We start from the raw sequence: 15,579 nt of genomic DNA, 5'->3' as shown, positions 1-15,579 counted from the left end.
ATGTTACGAATCATTCCATTACAAACCACTGCCAGAACTTTAGATGGCAGGTTTGATGAAGCTGGCACATCATTGAGCGAATCAAGCGATTAAGAAGACTGCGCATGCTGACTGAACTGCTGTCTGTGAAGAGAGAAATGAACACCGAACCGAGCTAGATAATGACTCGTTCACGAGTCAAGAACCGGTTGCATCGGTTTTCGGATGACCAGTAACGTTAGTTCTTTCTGACAGTTCGATTCAGTAAACCAGTTGAAGAAAACAGTTCACCGATTCTTTTGCGCTCGATGCAATGGCGTCATTGGCGTTGACTGCACATTGGCTCATAACATTAAGAATCAGTTCAGAATCAATCACCAAAAGAATCAGTTCGGTTCCAGACGCTCTGTGTGTCGGTTTGCTTCACGCTAAATCACACATGTGCAGTATCATCAGCTCAAGAATCGGACGCGTCTGACAGAAACGGTTCTTGACTCGTGAACGAGTCATTATCTGGCTCGGCTCGGTGTTCATCTTCATTTCTCTCTTCACATCAGTTCAGTCAGTGTACTGTTTGAGTCAATGAATTACTCCGGGATATTGGTTTGTTTTAACTCAGAGGGAGTGTCAGACACATTAAACAAGTTAAGCTTAATTCATCTGTGAATTAATGCGCATTGGAGACGCAAACTGTTTAAAACGATTCAGTTCGATTTGGTGAACTGTTTCAAAAAGATCCGGTTACATCGAATGATTCGTTCGCGAACCAGATATCACAAACTGCTTTGTTTTTAACTGTCTTACAACAGACACGGAAGAGAAGACAATGCTGAATAAAGTCGTAGTTTTTGCTATTTTTTGACCAAAATGTATTTTCGATGCTTCAAAAATTCTAAATGACCCTCTGATGTCTTACGGGTTTGAAACAACATGAGGGTAAGTTATCAATGACATCATTTTGCAAATTGGGCTAACTAACCCTAGCAACCGTTTTTTGTTTACAAGAAGTTACAGTCAAAGGAATTGTGATTGTCCTTTAGGTTAATCATTTGAAATAGTAAAAACAATATGTTCAAACTTTTGACTATTTTCTTTAATAGCTACATAACACAATACTTCTACTTTTACTTTCAGTACTTGAGTAGTACATTTTAAAATAGACTACTTGCAATACTTAAGTACAAAAAATGTTGAATACTTTAGTACTTCTACTTAAGTGTGGTGCTTAAAGCACTTCTACTTCTACTCAAGTCACTTTTTTGATAGAGCACTTGTACTTTTACTCAACTATGGTTCTCTAGTACTTTACACATCTCTGGGTGTCATGGTCGGTTTACATAGTTTTGTCATGGCCACTACATGATAACTCAAGGGAACATGCTAATATGTGGCCACGAGATATTAATTTGAGGAATGTCATATTAACTCGTGCAGAACGTGATATTATGTTACATGCAATAGTAGGCGTTTAAGTAAAGTTTATTATGTTACTTCAAGTACATAATATAAAATAGGCCTACAAGAAAACATTGTTATTCATCCTACAGTCTTGTAAGTCCATTAACTGATCGTCTTTTTCCCATAATATTTGTATATTATTATTAATAATATTATTATTCTTAGCCTATTATTATTTGTTATATTTTTATATTTATTTATATTCATTTCCCTCTTCATTTCAATCTCTTTACTTAATGTTCTGAATACTTCTGTAAATAATAGCCTACTGTAAATGCTCGACATGCCAGAAAAGCTTTGATTATGCTGAGTGGAATTTTTGTTGGAATGCAGTTTAAATGTAAAATATATTTCAGTTTATTTCGGCTAAGTAATAGACCATAATTATAAATACTATAGTGTCTTGTTGAGGAATTAATCATTGACGTAAAATAAATGAAAACAACAAGGTCATTTATCATCACACATGGGCATAAATACAATCATAAAGTCAAAACTTTATTGGCATAATTGTCAGGCATTTATTTACAAAATGTATGGTAGGCTAGCAAATGCTGACATAATTATATGAAACATTAACTAGGTAAAGCGATACACAAATTGAAAGGGGAAATATATAACAATTAATATAAAAATATAGCCCTAATAAGTTAATGTAATAATAATAATAATAATCTACAAATATTCAATTAAATGTTTAATTTGAATGAAAATGTTTTATTTATTTTTGATCATCCCTGGTTGCAGTGGTCACGCCGGTTTGTTTACACATTAAAGAGCCACACAGGTGGGAACTCAAAAATTACCTGTATTACAGTGTATGATGTAACTGTCCATCAGTGTAAACAATGTGCAAAGTAATTAAACCAAAAAGTACATGATTTATAAAGTTATTGGCTTCTAAAGTAAGGATTCGACTCTGAATCGCTGAAACGAGTCGTTATAGATTTCAAATCTTTTGCTCATCTCTATGTACATCACTAGAACACTTTGCATAATAATCTCCGCCTACCGTCAGTATGTCGTGCTTGCCCTATATGATTCACGCGGATACGTGTTATGAGTCATTTTCCTCTGATAACCCCGAAAAGAACTTAAATTACACTTTCAGTTTTAATCGTACAGATAAGAGCAATACATCAATCTAATCTGTAAAGGGTCTACTTTTTTTTGGATACAGACATAACTTTGTGCACTTATAAAATAAAGATAGCAAACAAGGTGTGCTGTCTGCAGCCTTTGTCTGCGCTGATCTTCATTTACAAACACGTCATTAAAATGAAGTGTAACTCCGTGAATACTCAACGAAGAGACATGAGAGAAATATCTATAGAAAGCTTGACATGTCTACTAAATAAGTGCTGCCGAAAACAGATATTCTGTGATAAAGTAATCCAAATGAAAACAACGTGATGTCCAATCTTTCACGTCTCCCTTCATTATATCTAATGTGACCACACCCCCGCGCTGAACGCTCTATTCAGATTCAAACTGAAGCGTGCGGCTTGAATACGCCCACACAGAAGAAAAAGCAGAGAGACTGTTCTTCAAGTTTTTTATTTCACTGTTTGCTTCGCGATGAGAGGAATAAGACATAATTCACCCCAAAAAGATGCTAATGCATTGTTTACCATGAAGTTGTGTGCGGAACAACCAATCAAAACTATGTCAGTTGACCAATCAAAACACAGTATGCTACCGAAAGGTGGGGTTTAAGGAAACTGAATCTTTTGAACAGCTTCGCGCGAACCGTTTGGGGATCTCTGAGAATTGAGGTAATTTTAAAATGATATTTTGACAAAATTACAATGTTTTTTTAACCTTGGATGGATTTAAACCTGTTGTACAGGACTTTTAAACAGTGATAGGAAGCTTAGAATTTTCATCTTACTGGCTCTTTAAATTCGTGGCCACGAGAGAAACATGTCAAAGTTGTGGCCATGAGAAATGGATGTCGTTCCCTCAACATAGCATCTTGAGACCACGACATAAGGATGTCCTTATCTCGCAAAATTATCTTGTGGTTATGACATAATATCATGTTCTTAAGAGTTAATATGTCGTGGCCAAGACAAAACTAAGTGAACAAAACCTGACACCTTACGGGGCACCGTACCTGGGCACCATTATATAAAGATATATAGTTCAAACATCAATGAGGCAGTCACACTTATGGGCTGAGGTCAAAGAAAGGCTAATCATTCAAGATGGTTGATTTAACACAGTCTACGATTAAACATCAACTTGGTTTTTTGATGCTAATGTTTGGCACCCTCCAGAGGTAGAGGAATGACAAGGTCTTTTATACAGTAAGTAAATATCATGTAATCATGTAATTGGCACTAAATAAACACGAGAAAAACAAATATTTAAATCATATTTTCATAAAAAGAAAAATTGCTGCAGATAGTGATTTCTAGCTTGTCTAATATTTAATTTACATCTAATTTACAATAGTAAAAAGTTTGGTAAAAATATGCCTTTTGGCTTTAATTCTTTTTGTGTGATTGATGATCTTACCCAAAATGTGCCACATAACAAAATAATGGAGAACACATTTATATATCATTAAAATGAAAGTTTCTGAATGCAAGTTTATGGCATGGTTTTAATAGTCAATTAACACTAAAATTAAATTACAACCAAAAAAATATGTTTGTTACTTAGATTACAAACCACACCTTAAACATATTTTAGATTAAACAATTTGTTGCACTATAACTAAAGCTAAAAATAAAATGAAAATGATACAGACATAAAATAACATCTAATAAAAATAAATAAAAGTAATCAAAATATATGAGCTGTTAAAATGGCAAAACATGCAACAAAATGACTAAAATGTTAACTAAAATTAAAATAATAGAGAAACAAAAAGTAAAAATAAAACTGATTCATTCAGAAGAGTAGGCTAACACAAGCGAAGCTATAAATTAACACTGGTTTATGTTCTGCTATGGATTCTTTTGGTACATTTGCATGTTTTAAAGCAGATCATTTAACCAAAGGGACTTTGGTTTAATAGCTATAAGCATAAGCATTTTCCTCTCATCATGATAAGATGCCACAACACTGAAATCAACAAAAATTCTAAATAGATTGTGCTAATAATGTTTCAATAATGAAAAAAATGCAATCTGAGAAATTTAATAACAGAAATTTAAAATTAAAATAAAAAATAAAAACATTTCTGGTTTTTCGAACCCACACCTTTCCAGTTTCTCCTCCAGTAAAGACATGTCATGGAACCCAGAAGAGCCCGCCCCATTCGCGGTCTTCTAAAATCTTATTGGTCAATTACGTGTCAGCCATCACAAAACAGAACGCCTATTGGCTAGCTATGAAAAAAAAGCTGGTTCATAAAAAACGTCCCCCAGAGTGCTGCACATATCATCGCATCGGGGGTGCGGGAAAAGCGCACGGTTTCCTGTGGGTTTGCTTAGCTGGGCACATCAAAGTTTTAGATCCGCAGGAGTACCTAGCTCATTTTAACCTCCATCGATTTAATGTCTTAATCAAAACCTTTTCATCTGTACGTGCCCTAGACTACACCTCCCCGTAGTTAGTCTGAATTAAGTCGTCAAAGATGTCCGAAGCCACGGTGGCCGATACTCGCCGGTTAAACTCTAAACCGCAGGACCTGACAGACGCCTACGGCCCTCCCAGCAACTTTCTGGAAATCGACGTCTACGACCCGCAGACTATAGGAGTCGGCCGAAACCGCTTCACCACTTATGAAGTCCGGATGAAGGTAGACTGTCCCAGTGAATGAAAGTGATTGTGTGTTTGTGTCAGAGAGGGCTGCGGCTCGGCTCGGCCTAGCTAACGTTAGCTTTCGCGCTAATGCTAACTAACGCCTCATATCGACGTGAAATAATCTTATCCCTCGGAAAGCTTCTAAATACGGGAGTTTATTGTATGAACTGGTGGGTTTTTGGTCTAAAATCGATTTTCTATTTGAGCAAGTTGGGTTAGAGCAGTTGGAATAACATCCACCATCTCTAGCCAGTTGCATCTTTAAGATAAACATTCGTGTGCGTTACTGCTTCAAATGCATCATTTTGTTGTTTTACTAATCTGTCAATTTGTGTTAGATTAATTCTCGAACATTCTGCATCGTGTACACAGCTTAGATATGTAGACTTAATTTAATAATCATGTGACTTATTCTGCTTTCTCCGGTGAAATCCAGACAAATCTTCCCATTTTTAAAATGAAGGAGTCGTGTGTTCGACGAAGATACAGCGACTTCGAGTGGCTGAAGAATGAGCTGGAAAGGGACAGCAAGGTAACATCTAGTGTCATAAAATAACATTTTGTTTACATAAAATAAAAATAATATATGCTTGTCTTTACATGTCCTTGCAGACATTATTTCGTTTATATTTCATTATTTCATTAGCGGCTTGTTTTAACTCTAAAGCCTGACATCTGAACTAATATAGGCAGAAAATTTGTTTCGTTTTTTAAAGCAATAGGACAGCTTGTTCAACCTTTAGCATATATATAATCTCTCTCACCTAAATGATTATTAGGAACACCTGTTCAATTTCTCATTATTGCAATTATCTAATCAACCAATCACATGGCAGTAGCTTCAATGCATTTAGGGGTGTTATTCCTGGTCAAGACAATCTCCTGAACTCCAAACTGAATGTCAGAATGGGAAAGAAAGGTGATTTAAGCAATTTTGAGTGTGGCATAGTTGTTTGTGCCAGACTGGCCGGTCTGAGTATTTCACAATCTGCTCAGTTACTGGGATTTTCATGCACAACCATTTCTAGGGTTTACAAAGAATGGTGTGAAAAGCGAAACGCATCCAGTATGCAGCAGTCCTGTGGGCGAAAATGCCTTGTTGATGCTGGAGGTCAGAGGAGAATGGGCCGACTGATTCAAGCTGATAGAAGAGCAACTTTGATTGAAATAACCATTCGTTATAACTGAGGTATGCAGCAAAGCATTTGTGAAGCCACAACATGCACAACCTTGAGGCGGATGGGCTACGACAGCAGAAGACCCCACCGGGTACCACTCATCTCCACTACAAATAGGAAAAAGAGGCTACAATTTGCACGAGCTCACCTAAATTGGACAGTTGAAGACTGGAAAAATGTTGCCTGGTCTGATGAGTCTCGATTTCTGTTGAGACATTCAGATGGTAGAGTCAGAATTTGGCGTAAACCGAATGAGAACATGGATCCATCATGCCTTGTTATCACTGCAGGCTGGTGGTGGTGGTTTAATGGTGTGGGAGATGTTTTCTTTAGGCCCCTTAGTGCCAATTGGGCATCATTTAAATGCCAAGGCCTACCTGAGCATTGTTTCTGACCATGTCCATCCCTTTATGACCACCATGTACCCATCCTCTGATGGCTACTTCCAGCAGGATAATGCACCATGTCACAAAGGTCAAATCATTTCAAATTGGTTTCTTGAACATGACAATGAGTTCACTATACTAAAATGGCCCCCACAGTCACCAGATCTCAACTCAATAGAGCAGGGATCCTCAAATCTGGACCTCGAGATCCACTTTCCTGCCGAGTTTGGCTCTAACCTTAATCGAACACACCTGAGCATGCTGATCAATGTCTCTGGGGTCATTAGAAAATCACAGGAAGGTGGCTTTGATCAGGGTTTGAGCCAAACTCTGCTGTGCATTGGACCTACAGGGCAAGATTTGAGGAAGGGGGCAATAGAGCATCTTTGGGATGTGGTGGAATGGGAGCTTCGTGCCCTGGATGTGCATCCAACAAATCTCCATCAACTGCAAGATGCTATCCTATCAATATGGGGCAACATTTCTAAAGAATGCTTTCAGCACCTTGTTGAATCAATGCCACATAGAATTTAGGCAGTTCTGAAGGTGAAAGGAGTTTCAACACAGTTATAGTATGGTGTTCCTAATAGTCCTTTAGGTGTGTGTGTGTGTGTGTGTGCGATGGAAAGATGATTGAGAGATTGACAAACAAACTTTTCTTAAAAGCCTGATGCAATTTTTTATTTACATATTTGGAATTATCCTAATAAACGTACTGAAAAAGTGTAATCTTATCAGTCGGGTGAAAGAAGACATGTAGTAGATTGTGTGCAACAGGTTTTTATCGTCTTGATCATCTAGAAGCCTTAGATTAATTTCTATCAAATATGATGCGGTATGCTTTATAGGGGTAGAATGGTTATTAAACTGTGAATTTCTTTTTCTAGATTGTTGTGCCTCCATTGCCTGGAAAGGCATTGAAGAGACAGCTTCCCTTCCGTGGAGATGAGGGCATTTTTGAGGAGTCCTTCATTGAGGAGAGACGAGCTGGGCTTGAACAGTTCATCAATAGGTTTGCCATTGAAATGATACCTGAAGGACACTTTAAATTATAAAGGAAGAGCAAGACAGTCAAGCTAATTATTAATGTTTGAGGGCCTGAAATGATTACACAAATATATTGTAAGATGTCGGTTCAGATTTCATGGATTTATTTTTTCTTCTATTACTTTACAGAATTGCAGGTCATCCTTTGGCCCAGAACGAACGCTGTCTTCACATGTTCCTGCAGGAAGAAAGTATTGACCGGAACTACATTCCTGGAAAAGTACGGCAGTAGGGTTTTCCGAACTGGGACAAGGGAGGGTCTTCTTTCTTCGCTTGTCAGCGTCTATTCCTATTCACCTGCATACATAGTGCAGATTAACATTTATTTTTACATCGAGTAAAAGCTAGATACTGGTTGAACCGCGCAGGACTTGGTTTTGTTTAAAAGATCATGTTTTGTACATGTGTCAGAGAGTTTCTCTTTACACACACATTGTATTTCTTTATCTACACAATGTAATTGTTAGTATATGTCTGTGTGTGTGTATTATTTAACTATACATTAAGCTGTAGCACTGTAAAGCAAAGAGGGTTGGCTCATAACTTTGTCCTCTCTGGCGTCCGTTGAAAGAACACGTGCTCTTCGAGTTCAAGAGTCAACATTTAGGGAGCAATGAAGAGCTGGATTTGCATCAGATTAGAAAAATGGCCATAAATGTAAAGCATTACACTGTTTGACAAAGAAGCAAGCTGTCATGTGACCATCGGCAAGACTGTTCAGTTCTAGCCAGTATTCATAATAACAAACTCCACTTGTATTCAGTGTTGCCTGATGCTCCCCTAACTTTTGCAGCTTGTTTCCTTCAAAATAAAAAGGGGAACTGCAACTTTTTAATCACATAATTCAGATCCCCTCCCCCATAATTTGAATAAAAGTTTAAAGTATTATCTTATAAAAATATGAAAGTTGCATTTCGATCTGAATTACGCATTTTATGTGGTTCTGAGGTTTTGTTGGAAGATTCAAGTTAATCTGTGTTAGCAAACAAACATTTTTCAAAAATAGAGTATATATCAGGCCTGTTTAGTATGTATTACTAATAATAGGCTTTGAGTAGTTGGAAGGTATGTTCTAAAAACTGATATTAGGGTTTAAGTCCTGTAATGTCCTTTTGTCAACCACTATGGAGTTCTCCAAAGTAACTAATAATCAAATGTACTTATTTTTGGTATGAAATAAGACCTGCATTGTATGTGAGTCCAAATTAAACTCTGACCGAGTCGACCGTGCGAAAGATCCAAAAACCGCTCCCTTAGAGGACAAAATATGTGCCAACTGTTTAAAGGTTGTCCTGCCAAAGTTCAGTCATTTTCCTCAGAATGACTCTATTTATGTTCTCTCCCGTTCATCGATTTGTGCCTGTGACGTTTGTCTGTAAATAAAGTAAAACAAAATATAGCACCGGCTGGAGATTATATAATATCCGAACTTTTCTCCTTATTCTGTTTATTCTCTCTTCCATTTTAGGTGTGAATGAAGTAAGTTTTGTTTTTTTACTCTCAGTATGTTGTAACTGATGTGGGATAAAGATGTCTGCATGAATGCTAATAATTCAAATCAATTACACGGGGGGAAATGCCGTCTGATGGTCATACTTACAAAACTCATTCTAACGTTGTCTTACATCCTGTTGCTTTGCTAATTAAATTTTGCATCTGCTTGTCATGTCCCTTAGAGTCAACGTGCACTTGTAAAATTACTATTGGCTGCATGTCCTGATTTGCATGCTTAAATTTTTTTTTTAAAGGAATTAATTGTTCACCTAAAAATTTAAACTTAGAAAATGTACTCTCCCTCCGGCCATCCAAGATGTAGATGAGTTTGTTTCTTCATCGGAAAAGATTTGGAGAAACTAAGCATTACATCACTAACTCACTACCAGTATCCTCTGTAGTGAATGGGTGCCGTCAGAATCAGAGTCCAAACAGCTGATGAAAAGCATCACCGTAATCAACATGACTCCAGTCCATCAGTTAATATTGTCTAGTGAAGTAAAATGCTGCATGTTTGTAAGAAACAAATCTAGAGGATGTTCTTAAAGCGATACTCCACCCCAAAATGAGGATTTTGTCATTAATCACTTACCCCAATGTCGTTCCAAACCTGTAAAAGTTGTTAATTTGTCTTCGGAACACATTTTAAGATATTTTGGATGAAAAACCGGGAGGCTTGTGACTGTCCCATAGACTGCCAAGTAAAGTATGAAAGACATTGTCTGAATGGTTCATCTGCCATCAGTGGTTCAACTGTAATGTTATGAAGCGACGCAAATACTTTTTGTAAGCGAAGGAAACAAAAATAGCGACTTTACCTCTCCACTTCACTGTAGCCCTATTTTGGAGAATGAGCTGAACGCAAACTGCGTAGATGTTTTCTACTTGTATTTGCGCTTTGATTTGAACGAAAACAACGCATCTGTGCAGAACAGCTGTCACAGAAGAGCGTGTTTACTGCTTTTGTTCAACGGATATTCTCTGAAATTACAAGAAAACAAAGCTTTTACAGGTGTGGAACGACATGGTGGTACGCGATTGATCTCAAAGTTTTCATTTTGGGGTGAAGTATGCCTTTAACTTCAAACCGTTGCTTCTGGCTGAAGTTCTCAATGCATAATATTGCTTTCTCTAGTGAAAAAATCATCTTGTCTGAACCAAGAGAGAAATATCCACATATCAAGCTTTGTTCACAAGGAAAATAGCTCTAAACAAATACTTTTGATTTAAGAGGACAACAGAGGATGGACTCTTTCACTGGATTAAGTGTTTTTTTTTTGGATTATGGACTTGTATTGGCCAGAAGCAACCTTTTTTTTAGACAAAACGCCTTAATGATGCCTTAATCTGTTACAATTAAGAAATAAACACATCTACATCTTGGGTGGCCTGTGGGTGAGTACATTTCATCATTATTTTTGTATTTTTGTGTGAACTTGCTGAATGGTATAGTTTATTTTATGTGAGACTCATATTGTTGTTGTCACAAAATTAGTTTTTTAGGTAAGCTTTCACCCCTAAACTAGTATGTTATAATGGAGGCAGCATAGTTTGCCCAGAGTGCATTAGAACTGTCAAGATCTCTAACCGTGTTGTTTCATGTCTCCTGGCTTGTGATCCAAAGGTTTTGGTAAACCCCCCTCCTTGTCCTGGACCCGTCTGCTCTACCAGCTCTTTCTGCACATCAGTCAAAGCCTTTCACAGCTGCTGTCCATCATATTCTGTATATATTTCTATTCTCTATTCAAACTCATATAAAAGCCGTATTTATACCTCATGCACTCTTTTTGTGGAAAGACACATTCTTTTTTGCTGATCTTTAAGCAAATATATTATTTTCTATATATTTTAATCTGGTTAAAATTCCTGGCATAAAACCTTTCTGGTAACCCACAGATTTTTCTCCAAATATAGAGAGAGAGAATTTGATCGGGCCCCATGACATTCCTCAGTGTATTTTTGATTTAAAGTTTAAGTCTTGAATTATTTCAATTTAAAGCAACATGCTTCCCCTATTGAAAAATAAATATATTTAAATGTAGTTGAAATAAATGTATTTCGTGCTAAGTATACTACAAACACATTTACATATTTCTAAACATATTAAAATACCCTGCAGTTGCACTTTTAGTGTAATAACTGTGTGGAAGTAGTCCAGAAGTCTTAACTGAAGATATAGTGAAGTTGGCCTATATTTGTGCTCAAGCAGAACTATTGCAAGTATACTTTAGGTATATAAAGAATTATGTTATTCAAAGATCAATACAATCGGCATCAATAGTGACAATAAAACACATTTTTGGCTTAATATTATGAAATGTGTGTTGTGCACCAAATAGTACTCCAAATAAAGTATAATTACAATTTGTATATCAGTAAGTATAGATTTGAACTATGCTTAGTATGAAATGAATACATTTTACCAGGGTTAAGAGAAGTTATCAAGAACTCATCAAATGTAGCACTTCAGAAGCTAAAACTAGGATTGCCTCTCGACAACGTCTTCCTTTACGTTCCATATTTCATTTGTATCTTTGACCTTTAAATCTGTTAAAACAAGGCTTTTGCAACCATGTTTAAATGTATTTTCGTTTGTTTAGTGTCCGTGTACCAGTAACGCTTCGGGAATGTACATATTCAATCACTGTGAAAAACTGAATTCCATTATGACAGAATGTGTCACATTTGCTGTTATGTTTCTATATGCCCTCTCTTAGAACGAGTTCTGTTCTTTTCTGGCTCTTTCTATTCTGGTTATTTTCAGGACTGTGTGTAAAAGGGCACTCGTTGATTTTTAAACAGATAGCCATCCTTTCTACCCATGAATAAACCCTCTCTGTCTCCTTCAGTGTATTTTCTCGTTTTGTTCTATGTTCTGTTTTCTTGAATGTAGCCACGAGGTGGCAGCGCTGCAGAAACTCAAGTGTGCAAGTTAACCCTTGTGGGGGTTAACAATAAACCTTTTATATATTATAGTATAGGCCTATTGGTCAAAATTGTGAAATAATTAGGATATATTTGGAACAGGTTTCTATGCTCGGCAAGGGTCCATATGATAAAAAATGGCTCAGGAAAAATTGTAATCTAATACTGTGAAAAAGTATTACAATTTCAAATAACTTCTATTTGTTTTTCCTATGGTTTGTTTTAAAATTTTGAAATGGTTATTTATTCTGTGATGGCAAAGCAGTACTTTCAGCATCATTTTCAATGTCTGTTAAATAATTCTGTGGAAACGGTTAGCTATAGGTTTTTTTTTTTTTTTTTTTCAGGAATAGAAAGGTCCCAAACTGCATTTATTTCCAAAACAAAATTTATTAAGCAGCAAAAGCCGTTTTAAACATTGGTTTTCTGAAGAAATTCTTGAGTAGCAAATCTTATTGAAATTATTTCTGAAGGATCATGTGACACTGAAGTAATGGCTTTGTCATCACAGGAATAAATTACATTTTAACATATTTTAAAAATTGTACTAACATTTCATAATATTACCATTTTTATACTGTTTATCTTTAATTTATAAAACAAATACAGCCTTTTAAGCATACTTTTTTTTCCCCTCCAACTAAAACATCATTAATCCAAACTTCTGACTGGTAGTGTAAATTCTATATTATTATGATTGTGCTACACAAATCTGGGTGTTTCCAGTTTATTTAAAGACCATTCTATTGAAGGCAACTGTGTTTTTTGAGGCCACTTGCCCTTGTGTAAATGGTTCTGGATTAAAGATGGGGAGGGAAGCATGGCGGGCAGGTAAAGTCTACCTGAATGAGCCTGTCATGTAAGCTGTGTAAGCGCTGCTTGAATGTGGATAAACTGACACCATTACTTCTTACAACTGCAAGAAGAAGCCTGTTAAGAGGATTACAATGTTCCTCATTTAGATCCCGGATACTGTTGGATATACTAATAGTCGAGTCTAATCGGCAGTGTGCGAGTCACTTGGACAAACGAGCTCAAAGGTGATTTTATTTTCACTGTATACATTTGATTGTAAGAATTTGTTTCCATAAATGCTTTATTTAAAGTTGATTTGTCCACAAGGTGTAAAAAGAGGTTTTGCCTTTATCAGCCATTCTCACAGACAAGAATAGGGATGAAGTAACACTTGCCATTCACTTTAAAGGGGTCATATGATGCTTTTTTTAAAGATCATTATTATGTGTATTTTGTGTAACAGAATATATTGACATGCTTTAATGTTCAAAAAACACATTATTTTTTCAAATACATTATTGTAGGTCCTCTATGCCCCGCCTCTCTCAAACACTGTTTTCTACAAAGGCCCTCCTTCCGACAAGCGCAGTCTGCTCTGATTGGCCAACTGACCCAGTGCATTGTGATTGGCAGAACACCACAAGCACTCGTCGGTAATATAAACCCTTTCCATAATCACGAGCTTCATCTTTCAAAATAAATGTGAAGGCAGTTAATAATGTCCTTAGTTCTACCATCAGTTCAAGACTGAAAGGGGAACAGAGTCATGTGACAGACACACTGATGAAGCTCGTATGTGTTTGCAGTACACACACACACGCTATGTGCAAAACTCAGCAGTTGAACATTCAGAAGCGCCAGATTGTCGTAGCAAAGTCAGAATTACCTCCTCTCCCAGGTTCACGAAACAGTCGTCTATAAAATGCGTTGGTATTTTGTTGCAAGTAATCTTAAAAATTCCTTAATTCATCTAATTTCAGAAGGCCATAGTGCTTTTGATTTTTCATAGATACACACAGCATCTCCCTGTCATGGCTGCTTCAACAATAACTGCAGTTTCTGAAACCACGCCTTCTATGCGTGAACATTTGGGCGGCATTCCACAAATATTTCCACATAGTGACGTAGAAATATGGGGGCGTTTGAATGAGCCGTTTTAGGGGAGCGTGGCAGAGACTTAACTTTGATAAAGAATATCTCTTTGGATTTGAGACTTTAGTCCTATCAACTTTACAGATCTTCTTCATGCACAAAGAGCTTGTAACAGTCCAAAGAGAAAGGAAAAATTCAAATCGCATCATAAGACCTCTTTAAAAGACTTCACCTGACTAGCAGCAGTAAATTTTACGTTTGTGCATAACGCATGATTGCAACATTACTCTGTGAAGTGGAAGCTAAATGAGATATTTTTGATGCATACACAATCTGACACAACATATCCACCGATGTCAAAGACCACAAGGCTTTCTTTGATGCACAGACTTTAAACCGCCCTATGAAAACATGCTAAAAAGGAGCAGCCACATGGACAGACGTGAGATTACATGTGCTTTGTTAACTCTGAAACTGCAGTGGATGAGATCACAGAATGCAAGGCTGTGACCTGGTTTCCATTGTTTTATGATGTTTCAGTCAACTTGACGGGATGGAAAAAGATTAAACAAGAATTGAGGATATGCACCAGACTTTTTGTCTGGACAGGAACCAACAAAACTAACTCTACACTCCTAAAAATGGAGTTTCTTTGCCATTTATGGCACTATGAAAAACCTTTATGTTACTTGATTGTGGAGGAAAGTTTTTTTTAATAATCTAAAGAATCTTTTGTTGAATGGAAAGGTTCCATGGATTTTAAAAGTTCTTCATGGGACCATCAATGCCAATAAAGGGTTTTCCATGGCATTGCTGCATAAACCCACCTTTTGGAACTCATTTTTAAGATAGTATGTATTAAAACCTGCCAATGCTTATTATGTTACATTGAATACAAAGATTTAAATTTGTCCTTAGGTGGTTGATGCTTGTCCAAGTTCATTTCTTGGAAAAGTTTGAGATTAAGTCTATGTTTCTGCGGATAATGGGCCCCCTGCTTGGGAGAGCGATCTGAACTTCACCAAGGCCAATGGGAGATTTATTTTATTACACCAGCAGATCCTCCCTCACACTACACCTCAGAAAGAGCCAGTATGAATCCCAAGTTAAAGTTTATTTTATTTCGCACCAAATGCTAAAGCGGAAACCATACTAAACCTGCTGGACTTGAACACTAACAGTGCGAAAATGTTGAAACTGATCAGTAAGCCACTTTTCTCTTCTTCTGGATCTCTGCCCAATACTTCTTTCTCATAAATAAGACACTGTGACTTCTGACACAGTCTAACTGATAAGAATAAGAATAACTCTTCACATGGGATCGCTTGATGCCCCTTTATGACCAGCCCTTCTGATTTACTCCACAAATAAATGTCTATAATTCTGAAAATAGACAGTCATATACATATACTAGTGCATTAAAATCAGATTAGAATCAACTTTATCGTCATTGTGCAGTGAACACAGAG

General features: G+C 36.7%; 1 protein-coding gene across 4 annotated transcripts; it reads left to right on the top strand.

Moving 5' to 3' along the window:
• Positions 1 to 4,805: 4,805 nt before the first annotated feature.
• Positions 4,806 to 12,151, top strand: LOC113038452 (sorting nexin-12-like). Of its 4 annotated transcripts, none has more exons than XM_026195865.1 (6): positions 4,806 to 5,188; positions 5,630 to 5,725; positions 7,645 to 7,769; positions 7,934 to 8,024; positions 9,273 to 9,283; positions 10,908 to 12,151. In XM_026195865.1, exons 1-5 carry the CDS (start codon positions 5,024 to 5,026, stop codon positions 9,276 to 9,278), a joined length of 483 nt encoding a protein of 160 aa, XP_026051650.1. In that variant the 5' UTR covers positions 4,806 to 5,023; the 3' UTR covers positions 9,279 to 9,283; positions 10,908 to 12,151. The 4 variants fall into 4 exon arrangements, with proteins under 4 accessions (XP_026051650.1, XP_026051647.1, XP_026051648.1 ...); XM_026195862.1 differs by having other exon boundaries at positions 7,934 to 8,057; positions 10,923 to 12,151; XM_026195863.1 differs by having other exon boundaries at positions 7,934 to 8,057.
• The last annotated feature ends 3,428 nt before the right edge of the window (positions 12,152 to 15,579 follow it).

Source organism: Carassius auratus, chromosome 21, assembly GCF_003368295.1.
Source record: "Carassius auratus strain Wakin chromosome 21, ASM336829v1, whole genome shotgun sequence".
In the NCBI taxonomy this organism is placed as follows: domain Eukaryota; kingdom Metazoa; phylum Chordata; class Actinopteri; order Cypriniformes; family Cyprinidae; genus Carassius; species Carassius auratus.
This window is presented reverse-complemented; position numbering and strand designations above follow the sequence as displayed.

Coding starts and splice junctions, on each gene's coding strand:
- LOC113038452 (XM_026195862.1), top strand. CDS start 5,024: ATGTCCGAAGCCACGGTGGCCGATACTCGCCGGTTAAACTCTAAACCG. Junction 5,726..7,644: donor AGCTGGAAAGGGACAGCAAG/GTAACATCTAGT, acceptor TTCTTTTTCTAG/ATTGTTGTGCCTCCATTGCC. Junction 7,770..7,933: donor CTTGAACAGTTCATCAATAG/GTTTGCCATTGA, acceptor ATTACTTTACAG/AATTGCAGGTCATCCTTTGG.